This window comes from Populus nigra, chromosome 11 (assembly GCF_951802175.1).
Source record: "Populus nigra chromosome 11, ddPopNigr1.1, whole genome shotgun sequence".
Classification (NCBI taxonomy): domain Eukaryota; kingdom Viridiplantae; phylum Streptophyta; class Magnoliopsida; order Malpighiales; family Salicaceae; genus Populus; species Populus nigra.
Window position 1 is genome coordinate 14,175,639 of NC_084862.1, and position 17,435 is coordinate 14,193,073.

The 17,435-nt window shown below is 32.1% G+C and overlaps 3 protein-coding genes across 5 annotated transcripts; 2 read left to right on the plus strand and 1 right to left on the minus strand.

Annotated features, from left to right (window-relative positions):
- The first annotated feature begins 458 nt into the window (after positions 1-458).
- On the plus strand, positions 459-3,034 carry LOC133667962 (trihelix transcription factor DF1-like). The gene is made up of 2 exons (XM_062087680.1): positions 459-944; positions 1,360-3,034. The coding sequence occupies exons 1-2, from the start codon at positions 715-717 to the stop codon at positions 2,618-2,620; spliced, it is 1,491 nt and encodes a 496-aa protein (XP_061943664.1). The 5' UTR covers positions 459-714; the 3' UTR covers positions 2,621-3,034.
- A 2,445-nt stretch (positions 3,035-5,479) lies between these two features.
- Positions 5,480-6,471, plus strand: LOC133668315 (uncharacterized). The gene has a single exon (XM_062088096.1). The coding sequence runs from the start codon at positions 5,664-5,666 to the stop codon at positions 6,249-6,251; it is 588 nt and encodes a 195-aa protein (XP_061944080.1). The 5' UTR covers positions 5,480-5,663; the 3' UTR covers positions 6,252-6,471.
- Positions 6,472-8,684: 2,213 nt separating this feature from the next.
- LOC133668032 (uncharacterized) lies at positions 8,685-13,838 on the minus strand. 3 transcript variants are annotated; one of them, XM_062087770.1, is made up of 8 exons: positions 13,464-13,838; positions 12,236-12,265; positions 11,876-11,971; positions 11,186-11,297; positions 10,776-11,067; positions 10,604-10,658; positions 8,975-8,994; positions 8,685-8,897 (listed from the first exon to the last, which is right to left on the minus strand). In XM_062087770.1, the coding sequence occupies exons 1-7, from the start codon at positions 13,614-13,616 to the stop codon at positions 8,983-8,985; spliced, it is 750 nt and encodes a 249-aa protein (XP_061943754.1). In that variant the 5' UTR covers positions 13,617-13,838; the 3' UTR covers positions 8,685-8,897; positions 8,975-8,982. The 3 variants fall into 3 exon arrangements, with proteins under 3 accessions (XP_061943754.1, XP_061943755.1, XP_061943753.1); XM_062087771.1 differs by lacking the exon at positions 8,975-8,994 and adding an exon at positions 9,371-9,409; XM_062087769.1 differs by lacking the exon at positions 8,975-8,994 and having other exon boundaries at positions 13,464-13,837.
- Positions 13,839-17,435: the final 3,597 nt, after the last annotated feature.

Below are 17,435 nucleotides of genomic sequence, written 5' to 3' on the forward strand. Positions count from 1 at the left end.
ATCAAGATTTTGGATTAAGAGTGAAAAATATGAGAAATGAATTCTTAAAATTGGGTGTGATTTCCTCTCTCATATTTCTTTCTTTTATATTTATCTTTCTTTTAGTATTATAAATATTAATAATTACAACTTAAACATCAATTTGTTTTTTATATCTATCCAAAGGCATGGATTCCTCCTCTCTAGTCTCATTATGTAAAATGGAGACACTGAAAAGGGAAAACAATGGGCTTGGTAGGCCTCTTATTTAGCAATTAAGACAAGAACAGACAACTTGCCACCACAATCATATCCATATTCTTTTACCTTTTACTTTTCGATTTTACCCTTTAATTCTATTAATTTTTTAATTATTTGCAAGCCTCCTATTTTTTACCAAAAGTCAACCCCCAGCTCCATCTCCTTTAACCCCAAAATACTTCCAAAACTCACATGTCAAAAAAATCAAGCTTGTTATTTTGTTGTACCCACCACTTGATTGCACCTTCCCAGCTTTATCCCTTTATAAAAACCAAAAACCCTAATTTAATTTCACCACCATTGTATTGAACCATAACCACAAAGTAGAATTGTAGGTAGTAGCAGTAAGAGAGAAGCTAAAAACCCCATTTTTATTTTAAAAAACAAAAACCCAAAAAGAAGGAAAGAAAATTTAACTCCAAGAATTCACCTTTCTTGTCTAAAGCTGTAATTTTTCTTTATCCTATCAAAATCATGGAAGCGTCAAACACTTTCCTGGAAAATTCAAGCGCCGCCGCCGGTGACTGGGAGGACGAGGAAGGCGATGAGGGGATGAGGGTGCAAGCTGAAGAGGGTGTGCAGTGCTCAACAGCTAACAGGTGGCCAAAGCAAGAGACTTTAGCTTTGTTGGAGATAAGGTCTAATATGGATGTTGCATTTAGAGACTCTGTTGTTAAAGCTCCTCTTTGGGAAGAGGTTTCAAGGTGAGTTTTTTAGCTTCTTCTGGAGAGTTTGATAGAAAATGACGTAAAGTTTTGAGCTTTATGTTTTTTTGTCATTTTACGTTTGGTTGCTGAGAAAATGGTGGAGAAGACCTTGTTTTTAGCAAATTATTGCATAATAATCAATCTCGAGGTACCCATCTGAGCAGAATTGCAAAATTACCGTTCTTTTTGTCTATTGTGTTCATTTTTTATAGTCTAAGTTAATTAGCATTAAATTTTGTGTATAGTGTCAAAAGGGTCTAATAAGGATGGCTTTTTAGCTCAAATTACTGCGTCTGTCAATTTTTTTAGTTATTGAATCATGTTTGATATTTTTTATTGGTTTATTCAAAGTTTAAGCCGTTAGTGAGACCATTGAATTTATTTTTTTTCCTATTGGTACTGTTGCTATCAGGAAATTGAATGAGCTTGGGTATAACAGAAGTGCCAAGAAATGCAAAGAGAAGTTTGAAAATATTTACAAGTATCATAGAAGAACCAAAGGAAGTCAGTCCGGTAGGCCGAATGGCAAGACATATAGGTTTTTTGAACAATTACAAGCTTTAGATAAGACCAATGCATTAGTGTCACCTACATCGTCAGATAAAGATCATTGTTTAATGCCTTCGGCCTCGGTAAACCCAGTGAGCTTCATCCCAAATGATGTTCCATGTTCTATCCAGAGTCCTAGAATGAATTGCACTGACGCCACCTCTACTTCAACTGCATCTACTTCGAGTGAGGAATCAGAAGGAACAAGAAAGAAGAAGAGGAGATTAACAGATTTTTTTGAGAGGTTGATGAAGGAAGTGATAGAAAAGCAAGAGAATTTGCAAAATAAGTTTCTAGAGGCAATAGAGAAATGCGAGCAAGAAAGGATAGCTAGAGAAGAAGTGTGGAAGATGCAAGAATTGGATAGGATTAAGAGAGAACAAGAGCTTTTAGTTCACGAAAGAGCAATTGCAGCTGCGAAAGATGCAGCTGTGCTTGCATTCTTACAGAAGTTCTCTGAGCAAGGTATCCCGGTGCAATTGCCTGACAACCCTACAGTCCCGATGAAATTTCCTGACAATCAAACATCTCCAGCGCAACTGTCCAAGAACCAAGCAGTTCCAGTGGAGAATGTAGTGAAGACACATGAAAATAGCAGTGTTGAGAGTTTTGTCAACATGAGCTCATCAAGATGGCCTAAAGAAGAAATTGAATCTTTGATCAAGATACGAACTTATCTTGAATTCCAGTATCAAGAAAATGGACCAAAAGGGCCGCTGTGGGAGGAGATATCAACATCAATGAAAAATCTCGGTTATGATAGGAGTGCAAAGAGGTGCAAAGAGAAATGGGAGAATATGAACAAGTACTTCAAGAGGGTAAAAGATAGCAATAAAAAAAGACCTGGGGATTCTAAGACCTGTCCTTATTTTCAGCAGCTAGATGCTCTATACAGAGAGAAGACTAGGAGGGTTGATAATCCCAGTTACGAGTTGAAGCCTGAAGAACTTTTAATGCATATGATGGGTGGCCAAGAAGATCAACAACTGCCAGATTCTGCCACAACAGAAGACAGAGAAAGCGAAAATGTTGATCAGATTCAAGTAGACTATAGAGGCAAAGAAGATGGAGATGGTTACGGAATTGTAGCTATTGATCCCTCCTCATTGGAAATTATGGAGTAAGGGAATTGTAGCTATTGATCCTTCTTCAAAGGAAATTATGGAGTCATTAGACAACGAATTTCTTTCCACAGCTAAACTTAGTTTGCCTTATTCTGAGATGTGGGTCAAAGTGATTATGGAGTTCTTCCATGGTTCCATGAACTTTCCGGTTTCGAAGACCTTATTGTCAAGAACCAATTAGGAATACATCTCATAGAAAGCGGCATCCTTGCATATGTATAGTGTATATGGTCATCATTTGTTGAATAAACATGTCAAGAGATATAGAGGTTGAAATTAGTAGTAGGTTAATATGTACTAAAATAGTTTACACTTCACTTTTTTAGCTTTTGAAAGCTCACACATGTATGCAAAGGTGGGAAAATGTTTGTTCATATTTGTATCAATCAAATGTTACATGAGCAGTGCAGTCTAGCATCACTTTTTTAGATGACAAATTGCAAATAGTTCGGTTATTTTTGTGTAGGAGGGACCAGTCCATGGAGCAGGTAAAGAGGAGATAAACTATGGGAGAAAAAAAATGGCAGACTGCCCTCATCACTAACACTACGTTGAAAGTGATTCACTTTTTTGACTAGTGCCTATCATTATCACCCGTGCGCAAGCTAATCTGGTGTGATTGGCAAAAGCAGTACCTTTTGACTCCTGCCATCTCCTATCCATCCTTGTATCTTGGCCTTGGCAGGCCTCCAATCCTGAAGCTTGGAAGAAAAATGCTTTCCACTTCAGTGCCACAGGCTAGGCATATGTGTGTAACATTCTTGATCTTGGAAAGTTTCACTGCTGCAAATTGGTGCTGCCGTGGTGATCATGGTAGAGAAAAATGGACACTCCTGTTGAAAGGGGTGTGTGAAGGTCAGAGTTCTGATAATGCCAAGATATGAGGAGGTTTCCAGTCTTGTGAAGACTGGCCATGAAGATGAGCTTTACTAATTTGGGCTCCCTTAACAAAATCTTTGTAAAGTATTCAACACTGCTAACAATTTGCTAAAGAAGTCAGAGATCACCATCAAGCATGTGAAGAATGATTAATATTGACAAAATGGATAAAAACATTTTGGTTACATGAACAAATATAAAAATAAATAAGTTTTTGAAATAAATTTTTATTTTTAAAAATAAAAAGGACTAAATAACAAGTTTTTTTATTATTATAATTATCTCTATATCCAAAATAATAACTAAATATTACCTTACAAATTGGTCATACAAAGATTTGAAAATTGTTATGTCAGCAACAAGATGGTGAAGATTTAATGGAAAAATATTTTAATTAGGATCATCAGCTAATTCTTATACTATATGATAAAAAAATTCCAGGCTTCCCTGTCCTATGTGATTATGTGACTGAGTATACATGGGATTAGATTTCAGCCTCCGAGGAATTACATGCAGCAGTGCAGCTTAACAGATGACGCTAGGTTTTGGCCCATGAAATTGAGCTTAGTTTATATTATAAAGTTGGGCCATGCCCTGGTAAATTACTGAGTTTTTTTTTTCTTGTATTTTTTGTGAAAATGGTAGATTACCAAAATCAAATGCACTCCTTGCCAGTACTGAAACATTTTCTTGAAGAAATTTTACCAATCCTTCCAAATTTTAGTGTGATTTTTGGGAGGATTGTAATGATTGTTTTTTAAAATATTTTTTATTTAAAAATATATTAAAAAATTATTTTTAACATCAGCATGTTAAAACGATCTAAAAACATAAATAAAAATTAATTTTATACAGAAAAAATAATAAGGGTTATTGAACACAATTTGTAAAATATAAAGACATATAAATTACTTATCATATTAAGAGTAAGGGATATTTTTTATATCAAAATATATTATGCATAAATCATATGATTTTTATGCTAATTCAGATGAAGAAACAGACAAAATGACAGGGAAAATAAATTATTTAGAGATTAAATTATTACAATTAAAGATATAATAAGAGACCAGAAACTCACATCACTATATCAAAAGAGGCTAAACCATCTCCCCCTTCTGTTTTAAACTCAATCTTTGGCAAGATTTTTGCTAATTTGGACAAGTTTTACTGATTGTATTAAGAACCGAGTTTCTTTTATACTCAGTCTTTCATGTCAACTCAAACTAATGAGTGGTTTAGTGTCCGTTTAGCATTATTATAGCTTTTGGTTTTTAAATTATTTTTTTAATATTAAATTGATGTTTTTTTTTAAGTATTAAACTAGATTTCACTTTCATAAAATAATAATAATAACGAAGTTAATTCGGAATCTGATCGAATATCTAAGTTGACTATGTGAACAGTTAAAAATATTGTTGATTTTTTTTTAAATAATGTTGTTTTTTTTAAATATATATACATATATATATATATATATATATATGCTTTTTTGAATTAATTTTGTTTCTTATTATGAAATAAAGTACTTTTCAAAAATATTTTCTTCTTGAAAATATATTAAAATATATTTTTTAATATTAGCATATTAAAATCATAAAAAATATTAATTTAATATTTTTTAAAAACAAAAATAAAAAAATATTAAAAAAATAAAAACTATCACCCTTCTAGATTACAATGAATTAACTTTAAAAGATAGCTTAACTGGTCAGGTCTTGAGTTTATTTTTTAATGGTTAGGAGTTGAGTCCTCTCATAATTACTGAAAACTTATATGATTATTAATTTTATAATCAGTAAAATTAATTGAGATGCGTGTATCAAAACAATCATAATAATAATAATAATAATAATAAATAAATAAAATAGGAATTAGTACTCCCGACTTACAGCTACAACCTTATCATGATCCATCCCCGAGTTTAATACCAATTCCCTCAACAATTCGGACACCCTCACTTCGAAAACAAAATTAACAAATCATAAATTGAATGCTCCAAATTTCCCATTATTATAACAGTTGATGAACATACTTACAAGAATTTTATGTCCCATTGGATTACAGCTACTATAAAATATTGCCTTTTCCACAAACCCCATAGCCCTCCCCTGCCACATACAACAAGGAGTCCCCCCCCACCCTACCGCCCCTTCTCTCAACAATGGCAGATTATGAAACCCACCACCAGAGCAACCACCACCAACAAATCCCAAAAGAAACAGCTTTCCAAGCTATAAACACCATAATCCAGCTCCACTTTGAGAAGACCCTTGAAAAGAAAAGAGCCATAGACCTCCAAAAGAAAGAACTCCACAAGCTTTTCCTCCTCTTCTTCATCTTCCTTTCTCTCATTTTCATGGCTGAAGCACAGCCCAATCGCCTTCAATGCCGCCATTGTTGGGCACCCATTATCCTCCTCTCTTTATCACACCTCATCTTCTATGTCTCCGTGGCTCAGACCCTTAGGTGCATCAATGGTTTCAAGTACCAAAGAAGGTGTCACAAGCTCACTCTTGGCTTGGCTACTGAGAAGTTAAGGGAGTTGAAGATGAGAACAGCTAGTGCTAGCAACGAGTATGGCCACGATCACGTTGTTGTTAGTGATGAGGGTGAGCTTGAGATTCATTATCAAGAACCGCCTGAGAGCTACTTCGGTAAGTTCAAGAGGAACTGGGCTTTGCATTTTGGGTTCTTGATCTTCATCTATGCCTTCATGGTATCCACTTCAGTTGTGCTTCTTTGCTTTTAGTACCTTGCTTGTTGGTCAAATTCATGTTGTCTTTTAGAAGTGTAAGCTTAGTGCTAGAAGGTTGAGCAAGAAATAGCTTCAAATCTCAGTAATTTGATGTGAGAAAGAATTTGTTTTCGTTTTTGAGAATTAAATTCTTGATTTCAATTACAATTTGGAAATTGGAATCCCATTTTTCTGTTTCCTTGACTGGTTTTAATGCTAAGCTATTGTTTCCCCCTTTTTTTTTTTCTTTTTTTTTTGCATACCCAAAAACAAGAGAGGAACTCATAGTAGATATACTTAATTTAATATTCTCTTTGGAAATAATTTATTTATTGTCATTCAAAGATGCTAGCAGCTTGGTCTTGGGCATGATGACTGCTCATGATGAGGACTGCTTTTGAGAGATATATTATGAATACTTTTGCTACCTTTTTTTTACACTCTCTCTTTTTGTGGGGGTAAGATCAATAGGTGTCTACTTCTTACACCCATTTCAGGGAGAGAGAAGATCAATTGTTTCTGTTGGTTTTTGACTTAATTGGGTTTGAATTGGATTTGATCTGATTAATGAAGTTTTTAAAAATTTAATACGAGTTTGTTTAGAAAAGTTATGATTTTTAGCTGTGATTGTGGCTTTTGATTGTAGTTCAAAAGCTATAAATTGATGTTTTTTTTTAAATAATTATAAAATAAAGGGTTTAGATATTAATTTTTAAGTATTACCAAACCATAGAAACTAAAAATAAAATAAAGTTTTTACTATTCTAGTGACATTGTAGTTTTTATATTTCAAGGAGACAGAAAATAGAGTAAAATAAACTCAAGTTTTTTATTTATCTATAAATAGATGCAGCTGTGTTAATATTAATATTAATATTTATAGTTTGAAATTTGAATGGAGGAGGAAAACTACCCGTTGAAAATTTGTAGCCAGAAAGTGAGTATTCATGGGTTTAAAATTTATAGCTGACTAGGCTGGTTAAAAAACAACTCCGTAAATAGATAAATAAAATTTTTAAAAATAAAATTATCAAATTTTTTTTTTTGACCCATCTCTTTATTTAACTCAAATTTAAAATTAAATTATATAAAAATTATCTTAATGTCCTTGAATCAACTTAGTTGATTTAAAAATACTATATGTAATTAAAAAAATAAAGATAAAATTAAGAAAAAAAACAAAACTAAAATAGAAAAGGAGGGAATGGAACTCTCTTTCAACCATAGTTTTCAGACTCGGCCCGGTCCAAGGTCCGGGTTCCGAGTTTTGACCAGGTTGTCGGGTCGGCCGGATCAATTCTTGTTTTTTTTATCAAAACGACGTTGTTTTAGTAAAAAAAAACAAAAGTTAACAGGTTGCAACCGGGTTTTTGACCGGATCTTACCAGGTTTTTTCTTACCCTATTTTTTTTTTTTACTCTGCCCGGTTTCAGCTCCGGGTCGGCCGGGTTTTAGAACTATGTTTTCAACCGCATATATTAACTAAATATATAAATAGAACCAATATGGAATTCACAAGTGAGAAGATTATAGAAACAAGAAAATATAGTGATAAGATCAAAATAATATTGGGTTTAAAATTATAGTTATTTTGAATTTAAATTTTTGATTATTTTTTGTTAAAATTAACTACATGTTTGACATATTTGAGCAACGTCATAGACTTTACTTCTATTTCATGCTATCACAATTGACTTCTTCAGTCAAACACGGCTAGAATCCTTTGATGAATCAAATGGAGTTTGAAATTGCATTTTAAACGGTAATTTATTAAATTTTAATTTTTTTATAATTTTAATATTCTAATATTAAAAATAATTTAAAAAAATAATAATAAAATATTATTTAATATGTATTCAAATAAAAACTACTTTATAGAATAATTACTCCCACAGTATCTCAAACACAAGTAAACTATTCAGGGCTTATGTTCAAATTAAAGGGTCCCACATGGATTATAGAACGAAGAACGCCTTTGCTTTTTACAATGTAAGAAGGCTGTTTATATGGAAAAATGGAATATTATTTTTGAAAGATAATCTTCTTCTATTGAAGGCCAAATCCAAATCAAATCAAATAATTTATTGTTTTTTTTCTTTATTCACATGACCTTCTACTGCAGAACTGGTAAAAGTGAAATATTTTTGGAGTTCGATGAATCTTCTAGAAATGTTTTTGGAAAAATTTTTCTATCATCTCTAATGGGATATTCTCTTTTTAATGCCTAATCAATTAATTTTATCCATTTCATCCTATATTTATATATTTTAATCAAAGGCATCGAATATGAACAATTTTAGAGCATGGATTTATTTATTTATTTATTTCAAGCTTCTCTAAAGCTTAAAAAAAATTCCATCTGTGTCCATTTATCTAATATGATCAAAATCTCAAATTGAACCCTTGCTATTGAAAATGGGTTAAGGAATTGGTTGGTAGAGCGAAAAAGAAAATCAAAAAAATTAGTTTATAATAATGTGAAGAAAATATAAGTAAATGATATAGTACACCTCTTCTCCATTATTGCTGCTTCCAGTAAGAAAAAGGTGGCGACTAACAGTGAGGAATTCAGTTGCAGCCTGGTGCTTAAACTCAGGCGAGAGCATCACATAATGATTTGTATGCGTTAACACAAAGTTTGAATCTCTCTTCGGCAGCTGCCTGCAAATATTCATGAAAATAAATGCTTAAAGGAAGAAAAACAAGGAAAAAAAAATCGAAGTTGAAGCTAATAATACCTGAAAGTCTAAAATAGCACCTGCGAGGGGTGAATTAGATATTCAATTAAAAGTTTGACGCTTCAAGAAATTTAACATATCAATTTTGGCTACAACACGCTAGACAAATAAAATGAGATTGAGAGTAAGAGAAACCAATTTATAGTGGTTCATACAATCACCTACTATATTCTTTAAACCTTCATTCAAGCATTCACTATCCACTCACGGTCTTCTTAACGAGTAAGACCTTACCAATACACTAATCTTTTTACAGGATCAAGATTAGAAAATCTTTCACTCACAATCTTTTTCAACGATCAAGCCTTTCAATCACAATCTTTTTCAAGGCTTAAGATTAAACCTTTCAATGACTCACAACCAAAGTTTTTTTCAAGTCTTTCAAGTGTCACTTACACTTTTACAATAGGTATCTCCCCCGAGGATTTTTCACACCTTACAATGAAAAGAAAATTAAAGTAAATTGAGTTCAAGTCTTTATGAATGTAATCTGACATGAAACAGGGATTTGATGCAAAGAAAGCTTTGTAAATATTATGAAAATAATTAAAGTGTTTTTAGATACCAGAATTTGTAAGCATCAAGTGTTGTAAAAATAGAGTTGTGTGTTCTACACTTAAAGTGAAAGAGTGATATTTATAGGCAAAAAGGCCACACGTGGCTGTTACTCACACTAACAAGATGGGGTTAAAATATTTTGATTTTTGATGTGTTCTTCCATCTATGTTAGAAACGGCTACATTTCTATTTTTGAAAGAAAAAGAGTTGTTGCAAAAGCTTTAGTAAAAAATAAGTTGATCTCTTAAGACAGTTAGCACTTGTCACCTCTTTAGTGTAAAAAGTGTTACGTACAACTCATTCAAAAATTACAAGTTTACTATTTTAGCTAAAATTGGATAAAAAATGCGAAAACTCATGTGATAAAGTCTTTTTAGCTAGAAATGAATAAAAAGCTTTTTGATGATTAAAAGTGTAATAGCACATGTCATCAAGTTCATGCTCTTCATTTTAAAACAATTGAGTGAAAATACCAAAACATTTGTTAAAAGAGTTTTTCATGAGGTATTTTTCACCATGCATAAATCTCGGCAATAAAGCTATTTTGGATGATGAATTTTTGGCAATTAAAATAATTTTGGATAAAATTCATTTTTGTGATGTCAAATTAATTTCTATAAAAACTTGATTGCATTAATATAAGTTTAGGCATCTTCAAGTCATGTTTGCATCCAAAAACATATTATCAGAACTCTGTCAGTAGGGATGACAGGATTTGAACCTGTGATATTTTGTACCCAAAACAAACACGCTGTCAAGCTGCACTGCATCCCTTTCAATTGGTCTACAATGTCATTGTAGAGAATCCTTGTCTTGTTTTCTACATACTTATTTCAAACTAGCCTTTGTAAACCTTAGCACTTCTAAACACACTACTTACAAGACAAACTGATAGATATAGGTGTGCCCTATAATCATCAGAAAGTGATGCAATGAGGATTTGATACCATATCCTGCTTATAGATGGGCAATGTCTTGGTTGATCAAGAAACAACGAAGTCTAATGAGGGAAAAACTAAACACGATTTTCTGGATACTGGTATGGGTGGAGGGATAAATTTATTAACTGACCTGTGAAGCACCTTGATGCTTATCCGGATGCCATTTTAAAGCTGATAAGCGGAAACTGCAGGCATAATTAAGGCAGAAATGATCAATAATGGTGTAATGAGGAAGATTTGCTGAATCAAAGAAAAAAAAATATGCTTACTTTTATGGTCAAGAAAAGCAGTAAAGCACTTACGCGTTCTTAACATCTTCAATCTTTAAAGGACCGGTTAGAGGCAGACCAAGGATTGTTCTGTCAGAATGTGATCCCAAAGAATTTGATGCGTTGCCAGACTCTGTTTCTCGATTAGCATCCCATTCTTTGTATCTTTGGTCCTTCCACTTTGGAGGCTCTCTCCACTCAAATCCAGATGGTTCTCCTTGGAAAGACTTATTAGACCACGTATACCATCTGTTTCCAAATGTTGCATGAAAAACTGTCTCGGGATCGCCAGAGTCCTCTGCAGAACTCTCTCTTCTTAGCTTACCTGGTCATTTCATGAAGTCAGGAGTCCATCCTTTTGTGAGAAGCGAGGAATTCACATTGTACTATGGCTAGTTGGCTGAAAATAATAAACAAAAGGAAAGGAAAAGGAAAAAGCCCACTTCTTATTTTGTCTTGGTGATATTTCTTAGCAGATCGAGCATAAGCCTTTTCATTCCTTTTTCTGGAGCCAAATGGTGGCTCTGCATCGGATGACCATACTGGGTCCTTGTGCTGGATAAAAAATGCAAATCAGTATCACTTGTAAAACATGTAAGCTAAACTTTTGACCAGAAAAAAAAAGAGAATTAAAGGTTGAGGTACATGCTCTGTCTCTGAGAAAATAGATATGCTTCACATAATAAACAAACAGGGAACAATTCATGGCTTTTGTTTCTGGTCAAGAAAAAAATGGAGAATCAGATTCATGATTCAGATTGCCATTCCAAAAAACTACACGACTGATATGATGATGCTGCACCTTTTCATTAAACAACTAGAATTTGAGTTAGATAGATATAAAACTAGAAAAAGAAGGTTCATATCAAGAAGACACTGATTGTATCCATACACTCATTGCAAAATCGTCAAGTAAATCCTTTCTGCAAAGACAAAAACTGGATGCAATATACAGTCACATAAAAGACTTCTTAAGCAATCTAGGCTATACCAGTGAAACTGAGTTATTGAGAATGATTGACTGCTTGTTCATAGAGTTCTCCAATTAAAATGCTCTGTAAAATGTCAATGCAATAATGTACGTTTGCACCAAGGATTTCTGTTAATTCAGACAAAGTAACAGAAAAGTTTACCTGAAATATTCTAAGAGGTCCATTATTGTAGAGAAGGTCTTTCAATGCTCTCTTCTCATCAGCACGTTTTTGGCGTCTTACAAATTTTATGTAATCCTGAAGTTATATTTGCATGTCACAATTTTGTTTTTTTAAAAGAGAACTAAATGAATAAAATACACTGACAGGAAAGGGAAGTGCATACAAAGTTTGTTAAATGTAAAGGGTAAAAAAGCAAATTTTATCAAGATAGGAGACACAAGAAAAGCTTTATGACTTTTGAAATTTATGTGAAAAGTAAATTTTAGCATCTCAATTTCTAAGCAGGGAGAGAAACAGTAACATATGTTGTTGACCAGAAGTTGCAACATTTTTCTTTACCTTAGATGGCTTTTGAGATCCTCTGTTATCCTGGCCAAGGAACAATGTTAGTCTTTCTCATAGGCAATCTTTAGTATCCACACAGCTGTAAGAAAATAAGCAAATAGATGAAGAATGTAACAAGCAAAAACAATGACGAATCTCTAACTTACATCTAATAAAGAAATTAACTACAAAGAGAAATAGTATACCAGAAAATATCATCTCCCTGTTTCATGTGGGCCAATACATTCAAAAAACTGGAAAAGGAACATTCAGATTTAAAATTGGTTATTTGCCGTCCCAATATTTGGTTTGGCCATATGATGCTCCCAAACAAGAGAAACCCAAATATGCTTCTAGCAGCTTATCAGAGGCATGTAAAAATCTCATAATTTCCTCAGGGATAAATGAGAAACACACTTTATACAATTTTTATCTAAAATCTAAATGATGAAAGATTCATACTTTTGGAATCTGTGCGACAACGGGAAAGTCAATGGCAACAGTTTTTGGTTGTAGAACAGAATATTGTCATAATTTTGTCGAAATTTCACCAGAATCCATGGGAATTTGGGTAGTTTCATTCGAGTCTATAGTTGCTAAGAGTTTGAAGAGTTCAAGATTTATTTTACGAGAACAAGTTAGCACACCTAGAAGTTTTCGGACTTAGATATATTCAGCTCCAAGAAATTTTTGAACTGCTAGAAATTTTCCACTTAATCATTTTCAACCCAAGGAAAAATTCCCCATTCCATATTTCAACTCAAGGTAATAGTCATAGTACAGTTCATTTTGTTGAAAGCTTCATGATTCCTCCCCACCTAAAGACATGTGGTTCAGTTCATAGCATGGGACACAGAACATGGAACATGTCCACTTAGTTCATAATAACCTACTGCAATCGCATAGCTCCCAATTTCCAACATTCAAGACAATTGTTCATAATGAAGATAGGTTCTAATTTCTAACCCAATACAAATAGGGATCTTTCAGTAGAATCCAGCTGGCCCATTACGAATTATGACTAATAAGCAACAAACAAAACATAAAGTTTCAATCTTGAATTTCAAAAAGAAACAACCCCAATGAATATATTCACACACATTGAGCTAAAAGGACACAAAAACTAACATTTCCCAAAATTGAATTACAAAAACAAATAAGAAAATCCCAAAATTCATAAAAAAATCTAAACATTTCCCACATAAAACCACAACTGCAAAGAAGAAAATGAATTTGAACTCACATCAACCCGTTTGCTCTTCCGTTTCTCGCATGCAATAGGTGTAGAATGAATTGAAGCAAAATGGGTCCTTGTTGTTATTGATTGTGATGAAGCTGGTACCAAAGAATTCTTGAGTAAAATCACGTTTCTCCATCTGGGCATTTGCATAATCATAGGAAAACAAACAACTCTTGACTAAAAACAATATTTCAATGCTTTCCTGAATTTATTTGTAATTGAGCTATTGTTATACGGAGGAAAGTGATGTTCTTGTGTCACGAAAAAACGAGGCGGGGGAGAGAGAGAGTGAAAGTGAGAGTTTGTGCATCGGTGATTAGCGAGGTAAGTGAGGGCGTCGGCGAAGCCCTCTCCTTGCCCAATGGTACGGTTGAAATAAGAGTGTGTTTTTTTCCGCGTTCAAAAAGATTATTTATTTAACAGAATAACTAAATAAACGAGGATTTGTGTTCTAATAAACCGATGGTTAAGTTTGTTGGTTCGGAGGTGTGTTGTTTTTTTTTTTTAAGTTATAATTTTTTAAAAATATAAATTAAATATTTAAAAATTAAAAATATATATTTATTATGTGCATCTCATAAAAAATATCAAAAACTCCCTTCAAACCAAACACTCTCAAATAAAAAATATCAAAAACTCCCTTCAAACCAAACACTCTCAAATAAAAAATGTCATTTTTAGAAGATTCATATGAACTCACCAAGGCTCTCATATGTTTTGTTTCGAAAGTACTTTATTAATCAATATATTTTATAGATTTATATGATTTTATTGGTAATTTTATCTTAAAACCTTGATTAAAAAAATTAGATTTTGTAAATTTTTTAAATTATAATCACAAAAATTATCATAATACTTAATACAGCTAAATCAATTACATCTGCTTAGTTATGACAACTTCAACTCAAGATTAATTGGTTTATATACTTCAACGATTCAAACTAAATTAGTTTAGGGGGTGGTTCATTGGTTTTATATCGAATTTATTTTTGTCTTATGTTGCAATTTGGTTAATGTCTGATAATGCAAGGGATAAGTTAAGAGGATACAAAAATTGTCCAGTTAAAAAAATAAAATTAAAAATAACAAGATAAAATAAATTTAATCTGAGATAATTTTATAGTAAATCTCTGTATTTTTAAAAAATAAAAGTATATAAAAATATTTTTTTTATACTCGTTATTTTCCCCCCCACAAAACTGTATAAATATACAAGTGTCATTGGATACTTTATATTGATAATTTTGAAAAGAAATCGGAGAGTAAAAATCAAAATTTGAAAATATAATAGGAAAAAAAAATAAAAATTTCTCCTTTTATCATTATTTCTTAGTGCATTGTGTTACTTTAAAAAATCCTAAATTTTAAACCCGAAAATAATAATAATCACAAGGTGGGCTAAGCAAAGATCAAGCATTGGATTTAAATGCTCAGCCCACTTATCATTATTCCAAATTTAATTTATCATGTAAGCCCATGTAATAATAGTCTTGAGAGGTTTGGTGTAACCCAATAACTTTTCATTAGGTCCATGTGGCCCAACAATTCAGGCCCAAATAAAGATAAAAGTTGCCGATGTTAACAGACCCCAAGAGAAAGCAATGGTTGAAAATTTCGTGCAGAAGTTGTTTCCAATTTAGTCAACTTGAAGAGTTCAAAATCAATCAACACGAATAATTAATAAAAAATATGATTTAACTGTTTTAAAAATTAAAATGACTTTTAAATAAGGTACTCACAACTTAATTAGCTAAATTCATTATCTAGATTATGAATTTTATTGAGTTTAAAAATTTTATTTTTTAAATTATTATTTACTTAATAAAACAATAATAAAAATAGATTATTATAAAATTGAGTGTAAATCAAATATTAAAATATTTATTTAAGATTGTAATAATCTAATAGAAAGAAAATCAAAATAATTTATGAAGATAAATTCAAAATCAAGCAAATATTAAATTAAAAAATTAAAAAAAAACTAAAAATAAAGAGAGAGAAAAAGAAAACAAAGCAAAAACAAAAAGAAAGAAGCCATCAACTTAGTGAAGAAAATATGTTATATCAATTCCGAGGGGTGTAACTCAACTGGTCAGGTTATAGGTTTGTTCTTTAGAGATTACCAGTTCGAATCTTACAAATCTCAAGGTCACTAGAGACTTACATGGTCGTTAATTTCAGGACCCGTTGGATTAATCGAGGTGCGCACAAACTGGTTCGGACATCCACATTAATAATAATAAAAAATACACTATACACAAGTTTTTTAGTATAGAAAGCATAATACCCGTTAGTTGTGTGCATTGCATTTACATCTGTGACACACCTCACATTAAATCTGGGCATTTCGTAGTTCACAATAAAGTTTTTTTTTTTTTATCTGTGATTGATATAATTTATGTTACTATTTATTCTGATAAGGCATAGTTTTGAAACCCGGCCCGGCCCGGCGGGTCAATCCGGGACCCGGCCTACCCGGGGTCGGAACCGGGCCGGGTTGATGAAAAAACGAGGGAAGGAAAAACCCGGCGTGACCCGGCTGACCCGGCGGGTCGACCCGGTGACCTGGCTAACCCGGCAAGACCCGGTGACAAACCCGTTGACTTTTGTTTTTTTTGTTTTTTTTTTACTAAAACGACGTCGTTTTGATTTAAAAAAAAAAATTGACCCGGCCGATCCAGTCAAACCCGGTGACCTGGCCACAACCCGGAACCTGGGTCTTAGACCGGGCCGTGTCTTAAAACTTTGTGATAAGGATTAAATTATATTTATTATTCTACCCCTTTACACTGTTGAAGAGAAATACATGCATATGGAAAGGAAAAATAATTTTGGGAAGTGATTATAGAATGGGAGGCTAGATAATTCATCGAATCTTTATTTTACTATTTATTAGTTGATATATCAATTCGTATGAATTCTTTTTAATATAAAAATTTGCACATGAATAATTTTTCAATAGAATATAATAAATGTACACAAGATACAATATTTTTCTTGGCAGTTTTCATGAATTATAGTTAAATTCTTTTTTATTAGGTTTAAGCAAATTATGTACAATTGAATTAGATTTTTTTTTAAAAAAAAAACCTTTCCCTGCACCCAGCAAAATCAGTGTTTTTTGTGTTATAACCTGCCTTTTCAAATTGTTTTCATTTAAAAATTAAACTAGTATATTTTAATGTGTTAGTTTTAATTTATTTTTTTAAAAAAATATGCATCATTATCATAATACTAAACACGTATTAATTTATAACCCTAACTAATAAAATGTAACAATCAAATTAATTAAAATAACTAATAGATAAAAAGTATATTTGAAATTGCAATAATAATTGTTTTTTAAATTGATTTTTATTTAGAATAGTATGAAAATAATTTTTTTAATATTAATATATAAAAATGATCTGAAAATATAAAAAAAATATTAATTTAAAATAAAAATAAAAAATATATTTTTAAATCACAGGAAGGAATAGAATAGACGTGGTCCAAGAATAAATGACGTATTTAACATTACTGCCAAGCAAATTCAAGTGTGGTCATGTCAAGAGGTGGAGTGGGAACATCAACCCATCCATGAGCTTAAAATTAGCTTTCTGCTATTACCACAGATTAATTTTCCCTTTTTTAAATAATCGTGATGGCCCCACAGTACATAGATACAAGATGTGATTGCAAGGAAGGATAGTCTCAAGATCAAGAGAGCATTAATAATTAAAATGAACTCAAACCTTGCAAAACACTTCTTGATGATAGAACAGTTCTCTCTAATGGCCAACACGATGAAACTATATGGGCACCACAACTGCCCTACCTCTGCGTGCATGAAATAGTGCTCTTTGCTTTTATTTTTTATATTTTTTCTAAAACTACCAGCATCTTTGATACCACCTGTATATTATGTATATAAAAAGTTATTAAACTCTGTCGGGTTAAGTTTTCGGTTCATGAGTTGAATGGAACAATTCGAAT